At 43.1% G+C, this 13,403-nt stretch overlaps 1 protein-coding gene across 6 annotated transcripts in view; it reads left to right on the top strand.

Annotated features, from left to right (window-relative positions):
• The window catches only part of CHERP (calcium homeostasis endoplasmic reticulum protein), a 90,911-nt gene that overhangs the window by 21,685 nt on the left and 55,823 nt on the right, over positions 1 to 13,403 (top strand). For all 6 annotated transcript variants that reach the window (XM_073592745.1, XM_073592754.1, XM_073592737.1 and 3 more), the window contains one exon: positions 2,225 to 2,314. In XM_073592745.1, the coding sequence (XP_073448846.1) occupies positions 2,225 to 2,314 (90 nt within the window). The remainder of the gene's footprint in view (positions 1 to 2,224; positions 2,315 to 13,403) is intronic.

Here is a 13,403-nt window from a genome sequence, read left to right as displayed (position 1 = left end):
CTCTCCTGTCGTCCTCCTACCTCCCCTCCCTGCCTGTCTGCCCCTGTGTTAGTGCCCCCTCCCTCTGCTCTTGCTGCTCTCCTAACTGTTTCAAATTTATATAATCCTGCTAGTTCCCTAATGACAGCTGCTCCTGTCTGTGTTTTATAAAAAAAAAAGCCTCCTTTACCGGGTTTCAGAGCGCCTCCCTGCGATCACGTGATCGGCCTGCTCTCTTTCTCTCATCTCGTCCCGGCTGATATCAGCGGGGGAATCTCTGCCCCGCCCACTGCGCCTGTCAGCCGGGAAGAGAAGAGAGCCAGCCGGTGACGTGATCACGGGGAACCGCTCTGAAACCCAGTAAAGGAGGCGTTTTTTTTCTTAATAAAACAGACGGGAGCAGCTGTCATTGGGGAACCAGCAGGATTATGTAAACTTGATATTTAACTTCTCAGGTCAGTAATGTCAGCCAAGTGTATTCACCTCCTATAGAGGCTGATATATCCTCTGTCCACAGGACTGATACATTTACACCCTGGGCTGCTGGAGGAGGAAAAAATGACAGCTGATAAATATTTTAGTTTTCTGTCATCCTGATTGCAGCATTGTTATAGGAGTTTGAGTGTCATCAGGACTGGGCTCAGGCAGATGCCTCTATTTTGACAAGAATACAGTAAATGATCAAAATCCAAGTAATAAATAAGAAAAAGGCTGCACTAATCTAACATTAAAATATAGAGATTTAGATTGCTACAAAATCCACTGAATAAACCCCCTCACTTTTACTACATTTTACTCCAAATGCTTTAAGGCTGCAGTTACACCTGACCGTTTTCAGCTCATAAAACGCCAGAAAAAACGCCCAACAAGCAAAATACCATTCATTTCAATGGCATCTGAGCGTTTTGTCACCTGAAGCAAAATGCCTGAAGCTCAAAGTACATGAGCTTCTTTTTTAGGCAGATTACAGGCGTTTTTCTGCTTTTTACATTGGTGAACTATTGACCGCTGCAAAAAACGCAGTAAATATTTGCGACTTTCTGCCTGAAACCGAAACGCTCAGGTGTGAATGCAGCCCTAAAGTCCACTGCCCCAGGTGAATATAACACTTTGCGTGTCCGGTCTTGCCTGACAATTTTTAAATGCTAAAATCCTTCTATTTCTGCTAACTATATGAAAGTGCATGCCAATAATAGGCATTTGGAACAGATGGATTTCTTATTGAGCATAAATGATAAATTCTCATTAATATGGCAACAACTCAACTTTTGATTCCAGTGTATTCTTTCTAGCTTTTATAAATCAGCCAAAGAGACCCTTTTTTATTGTAGTAAGACTACTGTTTTTTGTGTAGAAACCCTTATATTATCCTTTTGTATATCAGTATAGCAGGGATATGCAATTAGCAGACCTTCAGCTGTTGCAGAACTGCAAGTCACATGAGGCATAGCAAGACTCTGACGGCCACAAGCATGACACCCACAGGCAGAGGCATGATGGGACTTGTAGTTTTGCAACAGCTGGAGGTCCACTAATTGCATATCCCTGCACTATAGTGACCAGCGATATTGCGTGTTTTGTATTTACAAATTGCACCAAAATGTTCATGTAGAGGGGAGCATCCTCAAGATAGACATAGACTTAAAGTGGTGTTCCAGCCAAATTATACTTTTTAGATAAAAATACCCCTATAATACACAAGCTTAATGTGTTCTAGTAAAGTTAGTCTGTAAACTAAGGTCTGTTTTGTTAGTTTATAGCAGTAGTTTGTTATTTTATAAACTTACAGCAGGCCGTGGCCATCTTAAGTCTGGGCATCTGAAGCCAGACTGTATTTCTTCCTGGATCTCATCCTTGCAGATCTCGCACATGCTCAGTGCAGCACAAGCAGTGTAATAGGTTTCAGGTCAGGTTTCCATAGCAACGGTAGTGTCAGAGGAATTTGCCGCCCCTTCCCAGAAGGCATTGCAAACCGGAAATGATGCAATGGGCCGTGGCCAGGGAGGAGGAAGTGAAAAATGAATACAGCAGATATACAGTAAGTGCTGAGAAAAAAAATAAAAAAAATATCCAATTCGTTTACAGTGCACAGTTTAGGGAGGGATGCTGAAGAGTTGTAAAAGTGGGTGGAACTCCACTTTAAGCTAAAAGACTAAAATCACTCAAACTGATTTTATTTATATCATCTTTATAAGGGTTAATGCAGCACATTATTGTTTAGTCATGTGATCTTTCTCATCTACAGTTGCTTCAGCTTTGGGAGAAGAACGGTTATTTTGATGAAGCTACAATCCAGCAACTGCAGAGTCCTGCCCTTGGCTTGGGACAGCACCAGGTAAATTCTCATCCCTGAAAGGGTAAACTTAGTTGTTGACCTCATGATTATAAGTAAGGCAGTTTCCAGAAGTTTCTAATGCTCTCTAGAAATATGGTATTTTACCATGCAAAACTTGAAAGCCTGTATTAATTCAATGTCAAGTCTGTGGTGTAAATGTGTGATTTTATTTGAAATGTGTTTAACCATTTGCTGACCTGCTCGGTTATACTGTGAGCGGGAGGCAGCTGCAGGCCCAGCGATGTATTGGTACATCACTGAGCCCATGGACACTGGCTTGCCCTGCTGTGTCTGGTGGATCCTGGGGATAGGTACCTTGCCGCTGTGAGTGGCTGGGGTATCATGTGATCGCTAGGATTGTTCATAGTAATCGCATGATTACAATATTAACACCTTCCCGCCCGGCCGTCAATCTGCTATAGGCCGGGCGGGAAGGTGTTAATATTGTAATCATGCGATTCGTCATATGACGTCCTCTCAGATGGCGAGAGCCACGCAGCGGCGCAATCCGTCACCGGCTGTGTCTACCCGGGACAGTCAATGACTAAGTGCACCGGCTCGCTGCCGGTACCATGTAAGCGCTGTGATCAATTAAAGCAGGTCACATAACAGTTGTAAACAGTGGATGGCTTCCTTTCATGCCATCCATTGTGTTTAATTGTGTTGATAGCTGTGATTGGTCAGTGTGATCACATGGTACAGACAGGGCCAATCGCAGCCTATCTGTACCATTTTGTTAGCTTTGACTAATCACAACAAAACAAACTTAATCAGTTTCATTCAGTAAAATGCTTGCTTATAGCAATGTAATTCACTGCTATAAGCAATCATAATGAGTGTGAAAAAAAAATAAAAATCCTGATCACTTCCCCAGAGCAGTACAATGTAACTGTGGTAACATGATATTGCTCCGCTCTGGTCACCGTGTGTTTTAAAAAAATAATGTATTGACAAACTGAAAAGAAATGATTAAACTTTTTTTAAATTTTCTTACGGTCACTAATCAATGTCCATGATCACCGCCGCACCATTTATATGATGACGGCTATAGAGATAAAAGGGTAATTTCTGCGCTTAGGTGTAAACCACACATAAATGATATCTGATCATATGGCAGCAGCTAGCATAAATTATTGTTTGATTGCAATATATAAATAAAAATCCATCTGCAGTGCTACAGGTAGGAAGTAGAGTTCAAAGGAGACGGTGAACAAAGGAAGAAAGATCTTCACACCAGCTTCAGTGCATGTACACCACAGTGCTCCTATAATCTTCTCACCAGAAAGCCAAATATTACAGGCCTTGGGGTATATGACACGTCAAGTGTCTCCACATCACGGCATGAACCACCTATAAATCAATGGCAGACTAGACTAAAATTAGCTGTTATTAATTAGCTATTACTACCGTGTTTTTTTTTTTTTTTTTAAGTTTTTTTGATCCCATGCTCGATTTCATCTTTTGTTTTGTGAGTACCTTTTAATAAATATCCTCAAGGATAAGTTTGTACTCACTTCACTTTGCGCATCTCGATCTTCTTTTTGGGGCATATTCCTTTAATTAAAGTGGATGTAAACCCGAAAATGTGTGTTTTTTTTTTTTTTTTTTTTTTTTTTTTATTATTATACTGTAGAGTATAAGATTTGCTATCATTTGAGCCCAGTCTTGCCACACAGAGTTAATCCATCACTGAGCAATCCTCTTTTATTGTTCAGTGAGACAATTCTTGACAAACTGAGAAAAACTTTGTCAAATCCTCCCCCTTGCTGTGAGTGACAGGTGATTTACATCTCGTGCATTAGCCTAAGACACGGGCAGTATTTTTTAATTTCCTCCCACTCCTTTCTTCAGCAGCTCTGCAAGGATTGGCTGTTCCACACCTCAGCATGATTTGGAATGCTGAAGTCATGTGGTTACTTTCCTGTCTTTTCACTGGATGTTAGAGATCATAGCAGAAGTTCAGTGTAAGAAATATACACAGGAGAAAATGCATATTGACAAGGGGAGTGTAGAGGTGGGCGGGGAGTCTACTGACATCACAACTCCACCCACCAAGCTCCAGACAACAGACCCACCCACGGAATATGCAGTTTTTCGGGTCTCATAACAGACAGAGGGGAGAGATTTGACAGGTAAAGATACATGCAGGAGGCATGTATATCCTTATAGATAACCTCTATGGCAGTAGTTTAGAAAGGATGACATTGGGTTTACATCCACTTTAATATTGATTGGGGCTGCTGTGCATGATTGGATAGTTGAGGACACTTTTGTGGAACCTATGCCTAGAAATCTCCTCTGCTGATTACAGTGTGTGAGAGTGGATGACGCTGTGATGTGGAGACACTCGACATGTCATATACCCCAAGGTCTGTATTTGGCTTTCTGGTGAGAAGATTATATGTGAGCATGGTGGTGTACATGCACTGAAGCTGGTGTGAGGATCTTTCTTCCTTCACCATTTTCTTCGAATTTTATTTACTTCCTACCTTTAGCACTGTACATGGACTTTTATTTATATGATGCTGTACTGCACTGGTAACAGTATGTTTAACCACTTGCTTACTGGGCACTTAAACCCCCCTCCTGCCCAGGCCAATTTTCAGCTTTCAGCGCTGACGCACTTTGAATGACAATTGCGCGGTCATACAACACTGTGCCCAAATGAAATTTTTAGCATTTCTTTTCACACAAATAGAGCTTTCTTTTGGTGGTATTTAATCACAACTGGGGTTTTTATTTGCTAAACAAACAAAAAAAGATGGAAAATTTTGAAAAAAAAAAAAAAAATCATGTTTCATAGTTTTGGTATAAAATTTTGCAAACAAGTAATTTTTCTCCTTCATTGATATAGGCTGTACTGGTGGGCACTGATAGGCTGCACCGGTGGGGACAGATAAGGGGGCACTGATAAGTGGCACTGATGGGCAGCACTGTTGATGAGGCGCTGATGGGTGACACTGTGGTAGGCAGCACTGTTGTGCACTAGTAGGTGGGCACAGATGAGCTGGCGGCAGCTCTCCTTGATCGGGATCGATGTCCCTCTGACTGCTGCCGGTGATCGGCTTTTTTTTTTTTTCCTTGCGCTATTAGCGCAAGGAGAAAAAATAGCTGATTACCGGCTCTGTTTACATCACATGATCAGCTGTCATTGGCTGACAGCTGATCAAGTGGTAAGGGGTCAGGATTGACCCCTTACTCCAATCAGCCGGGTCTCATAGATATATATAAATTAGTTTGTGGACCTATAACTTTCCTGCAGACCAAATAATATGCACTGATTTGGGTTACCGTATTTATCGGTGTATAACACGCACCCCAAGTTTAGGAGGGAATTTTAAGGAAAAAAAACTTACATTTAACCACTTGACCACTGGGCACTTAAACCCCCTTAATAACCAGACCAATTTTCAGCTTTTGGTGCTCTCACATTTTGAATGACAATTACTCAGTCATGCAACACTGTATCTATATGAATTTTTTGTCCTTTTTTTCACACAAATAGAGCTTTCTTTTGGTGGTATTTAATCACTGCTGGGTTCTTTATTTTTTGCGCTATAAAAGAAAAAAGACCGAAAAATCTGTAAAAAAATAAATTTTTCTTCGTTTCTGTTATAAAATTTTGAAAATTAGTAATTTTTCTTCATATATTTTGGCCAAAATTTATACCGCTACATATCTTTGGTAAAAATAACCCAAATTAGTGTATATTATTTGGTCTTTGTGAAAGTTATAGCGTCCACAAGCTATGGTACCAATATCTGAAAATTGATCACACCTGAAGTACTGACGGCCTATCTCATTTCTTGAGACCCTAACATGCCAGAAAAGTACAAATACCCCCCAAATGACCCCTTTTTGAAAAGAAGACATTCCAAGGTATTTAGAAAGATGCATGATGAGTTTTTTGAAGTTGTCATTTTTTCCCACAATTCTTTGCAAAATCAAGTTTTTTTTTTTTCACAAAATTGTCATATTAGCAGGTTATTTCTCACACACAGCATATGCATACCACAAATTACACCCCAAAACACATTCTGCTATTACTCCCGAGTATGGTGATACCACATGTGTGAGACTTTTACACAGCGTGGCCACATACAGAGGCCCAACATGCAGGGGAGCACCTTCAGGCGTTCTGGAGCACCCAGGCCAATTCTGACATTTCTCTCCTACATGTAAAAATCATCGTTTATTTGCTAGAAAATTACATAGAACCCCAAAACATTATATATGTTTTTTTAGCAAAGACCCTAGAGAATACAATAGCGGTCATTGCAACTTTTTATCTCGCACGATATTTGCGCAGCAATTTTTGGAACGCGTTTTTTTTGGAAAAAAAACTGTTTTTTGCTTTAAAAAAAAACAAAACAGTAAGGTTAGCCCAATGTTTTTGCATAATATGAAAGATGAAGTTAAGCCGAGTTAATAGATACCTAACATGTCACCTTTCAAAATTGCACACGCTTGTGGAATGGCGCCAAACTTCACCACTTAAAAATCCCCATAGGCGACGCTTTAAAATTTTTTACTGGTTACAAATTTTGAGTTACAGAGGAGGTCTAGGGCCAAAATTATTGCTCTCGCTCTACCAATCGCAGCGATACCTCACATGTGTGGTTTGAACACCGTTTTCATATGTGGGCGGGACTTACGTATGCGTTCGCTTCTGCATGCGAGCACACGGACAGGGGCGCTTTAAAAAATTTTTATTTTTTTTTATTGTTCATTTTACTTTATTTATTTTAGTTTGACACTTTTTTCCAAAAAAAAAAAATTTTTGATCACTTTTATTCCTATTACAAGGAATGTAAACATCCCTTGTAATAGGAATATGGCATGATAGGTCCTCTTTACAGTGAGATATGGGGTCAATAAGACCCCACATCTCACCTCTAGGCTGTTCCTGAAATAAAAAAAAAAAAAAAAAAAAAAAGATCCTGGCTTCGATCATAGCGGTGAGTCGGTAGAAGCACCGGAGGGCGGCGGGAGGGGGGGACGTCTCCTCTCGCCTCCCGTAAGAACGATCAAGCAGTGTAACAGCCGCTACGATCATTCTTATGGTGTAGGGAATCGCCGGCTGAAAAAGATGATATCTGAATGATGCCTGTAGCTGCACCCATCATTCAGATATCCCCGCACAAAGTCAAGGACGTCGTATGACGGAAGGCGGGAAGTGGTTAAAACGCTTTTTTTTTTTTAACACAAAGTTGTCCATTTATACAATATTTCTAACACATAGCATGTATATACCAAAAATGACCCCCCAAAATAGATTCTCCTACTATTCCTGAGTACGGCGATACCACATGTGTGAGACTTCCACAGCCTGGCCACATACAGAGGCTGGGTACGGCTGAGCATGGCTGGGTATTGCAGAGTATCGCCGAGTATGACTGGGTATGGCAGAGTATGGCTGGGTATCACCGAGTATTGCAGAGTATGGCTGGGTATTGCAGAGTATGGCTGGGTATCACCGAGTATTGCAGAGTATGGCTGTGTATTGCAGAGTATGGCTGTGTATTGCAGAGTATGGCTGGGTATGGCAGAGTATGGCTGGGTATGGCAGAGTATGGCTGGGTATGGCAGAGTATGGCTGGGTATGGCAGAGTATGGCAGAGTATGGCTGGGTATGGCGGGGTATGGCAGAGTATTGCGGGGTATGGCGGAGTATTGCGGGGTATGGCGGAGTATTGCGGGGTATGGCGGAGTATTGCGGGGTATGGCGGAGTATTGCGGGGTATGGCAGAGTATTGCGGGGTATGGCAGAGTATTGCGGGGTATGGCAGAGTATTGCGGGGTATGGCAGAGTATTGCGGGGTATGGCAGAGTATTGCGGGGTATGGCAGAGTATTGCGGGGTATGGCAGAGTATTGCGGGGTATGGCAGAGTATTGCGGGGTATGGCAGAGTATTGCGGGGTATGGCAGAGTATTGCGGGGTATGGCAGAGTATTGCGGGGTATGGCAGAGTATTGCGGGGTATGGCAGAGTATTGCGGGGTATGGCAGAGTATTGCGGGGTATGGCAGAGTATTGCGGGGTATGGCAGAGTATTGCGGGGTATGGCAGAGTATTGCGGGGTATGGCAGAGTATTGCGGGGTATGGCAGAGTATTGCGGGGTATGGCAGAGTATTGCGGGGTATGGCAGAGTATTGCGGGGTATGGCAGAGTATTGCGGGGTATGGCAGAGTATTGCGGGGTATGGCAGAGTATTGCGGGGTATGGCAGAGTATTGCGGGGTATGGCAGAGTATTGCGGGGTATGGCAGAGTATTGCGGGGTATGGCAGGGTATTGCGGGGTATGGCAGGGTATTGCGGGGTATGGCAGGGTATTGCGGGGTATGGCAGGGTATTGCGGGGTATGGCAGGGTATTGCGGGGTATGGCAGGGTATTGCGGGGTATGGCAGGGTATTGCGGGGTATGGCAGGGTATTGCGGGGTATGGCAGGGTATTGCGGGGTATGGCAGGGTATTGCGGGGTATGGCAGGGTATTGCGGGGTATGGCAGGGTATTGCGGGGTATGGCAGGGTATTGCGGGGTATGGCAGGGTATTGCGGGGTATGGCAGGGTATTGCGGGGTATGGCAGGGTATTGCGGGGTATGGCAGGGTATTGCGGGGTATGGCAGGGTATTGCGGGGTATGGCAGGGTATTGCGGGGTATGGCAGGGTATTGCGGGGTATGGCAGGGTATGGCGGGGTATGGCAGGGTATGGCAGAGTATTGCGGGGTATGGCAGGGTATGGCAGAGTATTGCGGGGTATGGCAGGGTATGGCAGAGTATTGCGGGGTATGGCAGGGTATGGCAGAGTATTGCGGGGTATTGCAGAGGGAATTGCAGAGTATTGCACAGCATTGCAGGGCATACAGAGTAGTAGGGATGGCTGAGCATGGATGGCTGGATGTCTCTGTGCAGCGCTGTGGGCACTACAGATGCAGCCCACAACACTGCAGCCATCCATCCATCCGCCTCTTCGGTCACTGTGTACCGATCGGTACACAGGAGGGGAGGAGAGGGGGAGGAGAGGAACCGGCGTCATCAGATGACGCCGGTTTGTTTACATGTGATCGCTCCGTCATTTGACGGAGCGATCACATGGTAAACGGCCGCGATCAGCGGCCATTTACCGGGATCTGTGATGCGCCGGGTCCTCTGGACCCGGCGATCACGGATGCTCTCGAGTGCGCGCCCTAGGGGGCGCGCGAGAGCAGAATTCTGGGAGGACGTCCCTGGACGTCCTCCCAGAGTTAAACAACCGCCCTGTAGCCGTCATTTGGCTATGGGCCGGTTGTTAAGTGGTTAAATGCCCATCAATGCAGCCTCATCAGTGTTCATCTGCAGCCTTTCCCCAGTCCCCAGTGCAGCCTTGTCCCCAGTGCAGCCTTGTCCCCAGTGCAGCCTTGTCCCCAGTGGTCCGTGCAGCCTTGTCGCCGCCGACATACAAACGTTTAGTTTGTATTTTTAAACATGGCGCCGCGGAGTTCGGAGGGACTCGGGGGCGCTCGTTCAGCTGAACGAGCGCCGCCGAGGACACAGTGACTGGGCGGAGCCGAGATACACATATCCGAGGGTTCTCGGCTATTCTCGGCGCCGTTCACAGTCACGCCCAGTCCCTATGATGGACATAACAGAGGTCCAATGGCGGGACTGGGCGTGACTGTGAACGGCGCCGAGAAAAGCCGAGAACCCTCGGCTATGTGTATCTCGGCTCCGTCCAGTCACTGTGTCCTCGGCGGCGCTCGTTCAGCTGAACGAGCGCCCCCGAGTCCCTCCGAACTCCGCGGCGCCATGTTTAAAAATACAAGCTATGTGAATGTCGGCGGCGATCGCTCCGACAGATCACAAAATAGTGGGGATCGGCGTATAACACGCACACACGATTTTCCCCTTATTTTAAGGGGAAAAAAGTGCGTGTTATACGCCGATAAATACGGTAATTTCACCAAAAAATGTAGCAGAATATGGCTTGGCCTAAATTTATTAAGAACGATTATTTGCAAAATCTTATAACTGAAATGAAGAAAAATGTTTTCTCTAAATTTTCAGCCTTTTTTCATCTATTTTAACAAAAAATAAAAAAAAAAACAGGGGTGATTAAATACCACCAAAAGAAAGCTCTAGTTGTGTGAACAAAATTATAAAAATGTAGTTTGGGTACAGTGTTGCAGTGTGTGCAATTGTCGTCATTAAAAGTGCAACCGGGCTGAAAGCTGAAAATTGGCCTGGGCAGGAAGGGGGGTAAAAATGCCTGGTATTGAAGTGGTTAACCATGTCAATGGCTTCTATTCATGACTGTTTTGCTTTATTATTGTGATACTGTGATTGGTCCACAGCTATCACATGGTACCTGGGCCTATTGCAGCACCCTGTACCATGTGATTCGCTGTAGCCAATTGCAGATCACAATAGTAATCGAGCTGTCATGAATTAAAGCTAAATAATGACAACTAAAACTATTGCAGATAACGCTCATCATTGCTGTTATAAGCAAAATTAGTTTAACAAATAAATCCCCGAACACTCATCAAGAAATGAGATAGGCCATCAGTGCATCAGGATTAATCAATTTTCAAATATACGGTATATACCATAAGTTGTGGACTCTAACTTTCATACAGACTAATATACACTGATTTATTTCACCAAAGAAATGTAGCAGACTACATTTTGACCAGAAATTTATGAAGAAAAATTGTTTGCAAAATTTTATAACCGAAACTAAGAAAAACCTGCTTTTTTTTTTTTTTTTCTTCAAACTTTTTGGTATTTTTTCGTTTATATACCAAAAAAAATAAATATTTGTGTAAAAAAAAGAAAAAAAAATTAATTAACCGGTTCAATACAGGGCATTTTCACCCCCTTCCTTCCCAGACCAATTTTTAGTTTTCAGCGCTGTCGCACTTTAAAAGACAATTGCGCTGTCGTGCAACATTGTACCCAAATCGAATTGACGTCTTTTTTTTCCACACAAATAGAGCTTTATGTTGGTGGTATTTGATCACCTCTGCGGTTTTTATTTTTTGCGCTATAAACAAAAGAAGAGCGACAATTTTGAAAAAAACACAATATTTTTTACTTTTTGCTATAATAAATATCCAAATAAAAAAAAAAAAAAAAAAAAAAATTTTTCCTCAGTTTCGGCCGATACGTATTCTTCTACATATTTTTGGTAAAAAAAATCGCAATAAGCGTATATTGATTGGTTTGCGCAAAAGTTATAGCATCTACAAAATACGGGATAGATTTATGGCATTTTTTTAAAAAAAAGATTTATTTTTTTTTACTAGTAATAGCGGCAATCGCGATTTTTTATTTTTATTTATTTATTTATTTTTTTTTTTTCGTGACTGCGACATTATGGCGGACACATCGGACACTTTTGACACATTTTTGGGACCATTCACATTTATACAGCGATCAATGCTATAAAATTGCATTGATTACTGTGTAAATGTGACAGGCAGTGAAGGGGTTAACCACTAGGGGGACACAAGGGGTTAAATGTGTTTCCTAGGGAATGCTTCTAACTGTAGGGGGTGGGGACATACAAGGGGAGGAGACCGATCAGTGTTCCGCTGTACTGGGAACACAGATCGCTCTCCTCTCACCTGACAGGACATGGATCTGTGTGTTTTCACACACAGATCCACGGTCCGGCCCGGTTAACGGGCAATCGCTGGTGCCCGGCGGACATCGCGGCCGCCGGGCACTAGCACCGGGTCCCAAACAACGTGGCGGGCACGCGCGCCCCCGCCCCCTAGACAGCTGGGAACCCGAGGCCGTCATATGACGTCCACCCAGGATGGGAGATCCCGTCTGTGGGCATTATATGTATATACGTGGGTAGGGAAGTGGTTAAAGTAGCACAGTGCTGAATAGCAAAAAATTTCCCTGGTCATGCAGGGGGTAAACCTTCCGGTGGTTAAGAGTAGTCACGTATTTTGTTTATTTAGAGGAGCTGTTAGGGCTCTTTCACACAGTATGTCCATTTTCACAGACTCCGCTTGCTCTGCAGGGATTGCTTTGTTGATCCCCGCTGTGCAGGGACGGACCTGTCAGAGCCCCGCTGTCCTCTATGGGGGATTGGATGAAAACGGATCCGCCTGTCTGTTTTCATCCGATCCGCCAGACGGATGGAAAATTAAGGTTTCCATCCGTCTGGATATCAGCGGACATAGAGGTACGTGGAGCGTCCGTTCAGGTCCGCCTGAAAAACTGACCGTGAAAGAGCCCTAAAGGGACAAATATTTAAAATACTTTGACTTTGTTTACAAAGCATGCAGTGCTGTCTGTTTTCCAGGCAAAGTTCCATCTGCAACTAAACAGCATTCCCTGTGTGGGTTTCCACTGGGGAGATCAAAATAACATCTGAAATGTTATATATGTCAGCGCTATTTGGTATATAAAGAGCAGCATGCAATCAGTGTAGATATACAGAAACACCTTATCCTATATGTAAAAAGAAAATGCAGCACTCCAAAGTTTTTTAAAATGATGACAATGTCCAATAATAAAGTGACGATATGGTAAATGTCCAATATTCAGTTGTTGCAAAGAACAGTTGAGAAATCCTCCCACAGTCTTGTCTTCACCTTACCTTAAGAATGCAAACTCACCAGGCAGAAATGCTCTCTAACTAGGGCTGCAACTAACGATTATTTTCATAAGCGATTAGTTGGCGGATTTATTGTTTCGATTAATCGGAATAACAACCCTAAAGTGTGGTGTATAGTTTAAAAAAAAGGCAATTTATTCTTAAATATCTATGTGCAGTGGTAAATATAAATAACCAACTACTATATGGTTAGGGAGCAAAATCTCTAAAAAAAACTCTGGGAATAAAAGACAGAAGAGATATACTGTATGCTCAAAGAAAAAAACTGCGCTAGTATACCTAAAAGAAAAAAAACTGCAACTCAAAAGTGAAATACACACCAAAACTAATAAGTAAATATAAAGGAGCTGCGCTAGTGATAAATTAGATAAAAAGTATATGATCTACTAAGTAAATGATAATCAAATAAACACATAGATTGATAACTAAAACATAACCTACAAAAAGAACCAAAAAATATTAACTATAGTCCA

The sequence above is a fragment of the Aquarana catesbeiana genome, linkage group LG01 (assembly GCF_042186555.1).
Source record: "Aquarana catesbeiana isolate 2022-GZ linkage group LG01, ASM4218655v1, whole genome shotgun sequence".
NCBI classification, from domain to species: Eukaryota; Metazoa; Chordata; class Amphibia; order Anura; family Ranidae; genus Aquarana; species Aquarana catesbeiana.
This window is presented reverse-complemented; position numbering and strand designations above follow the sequence as displayed.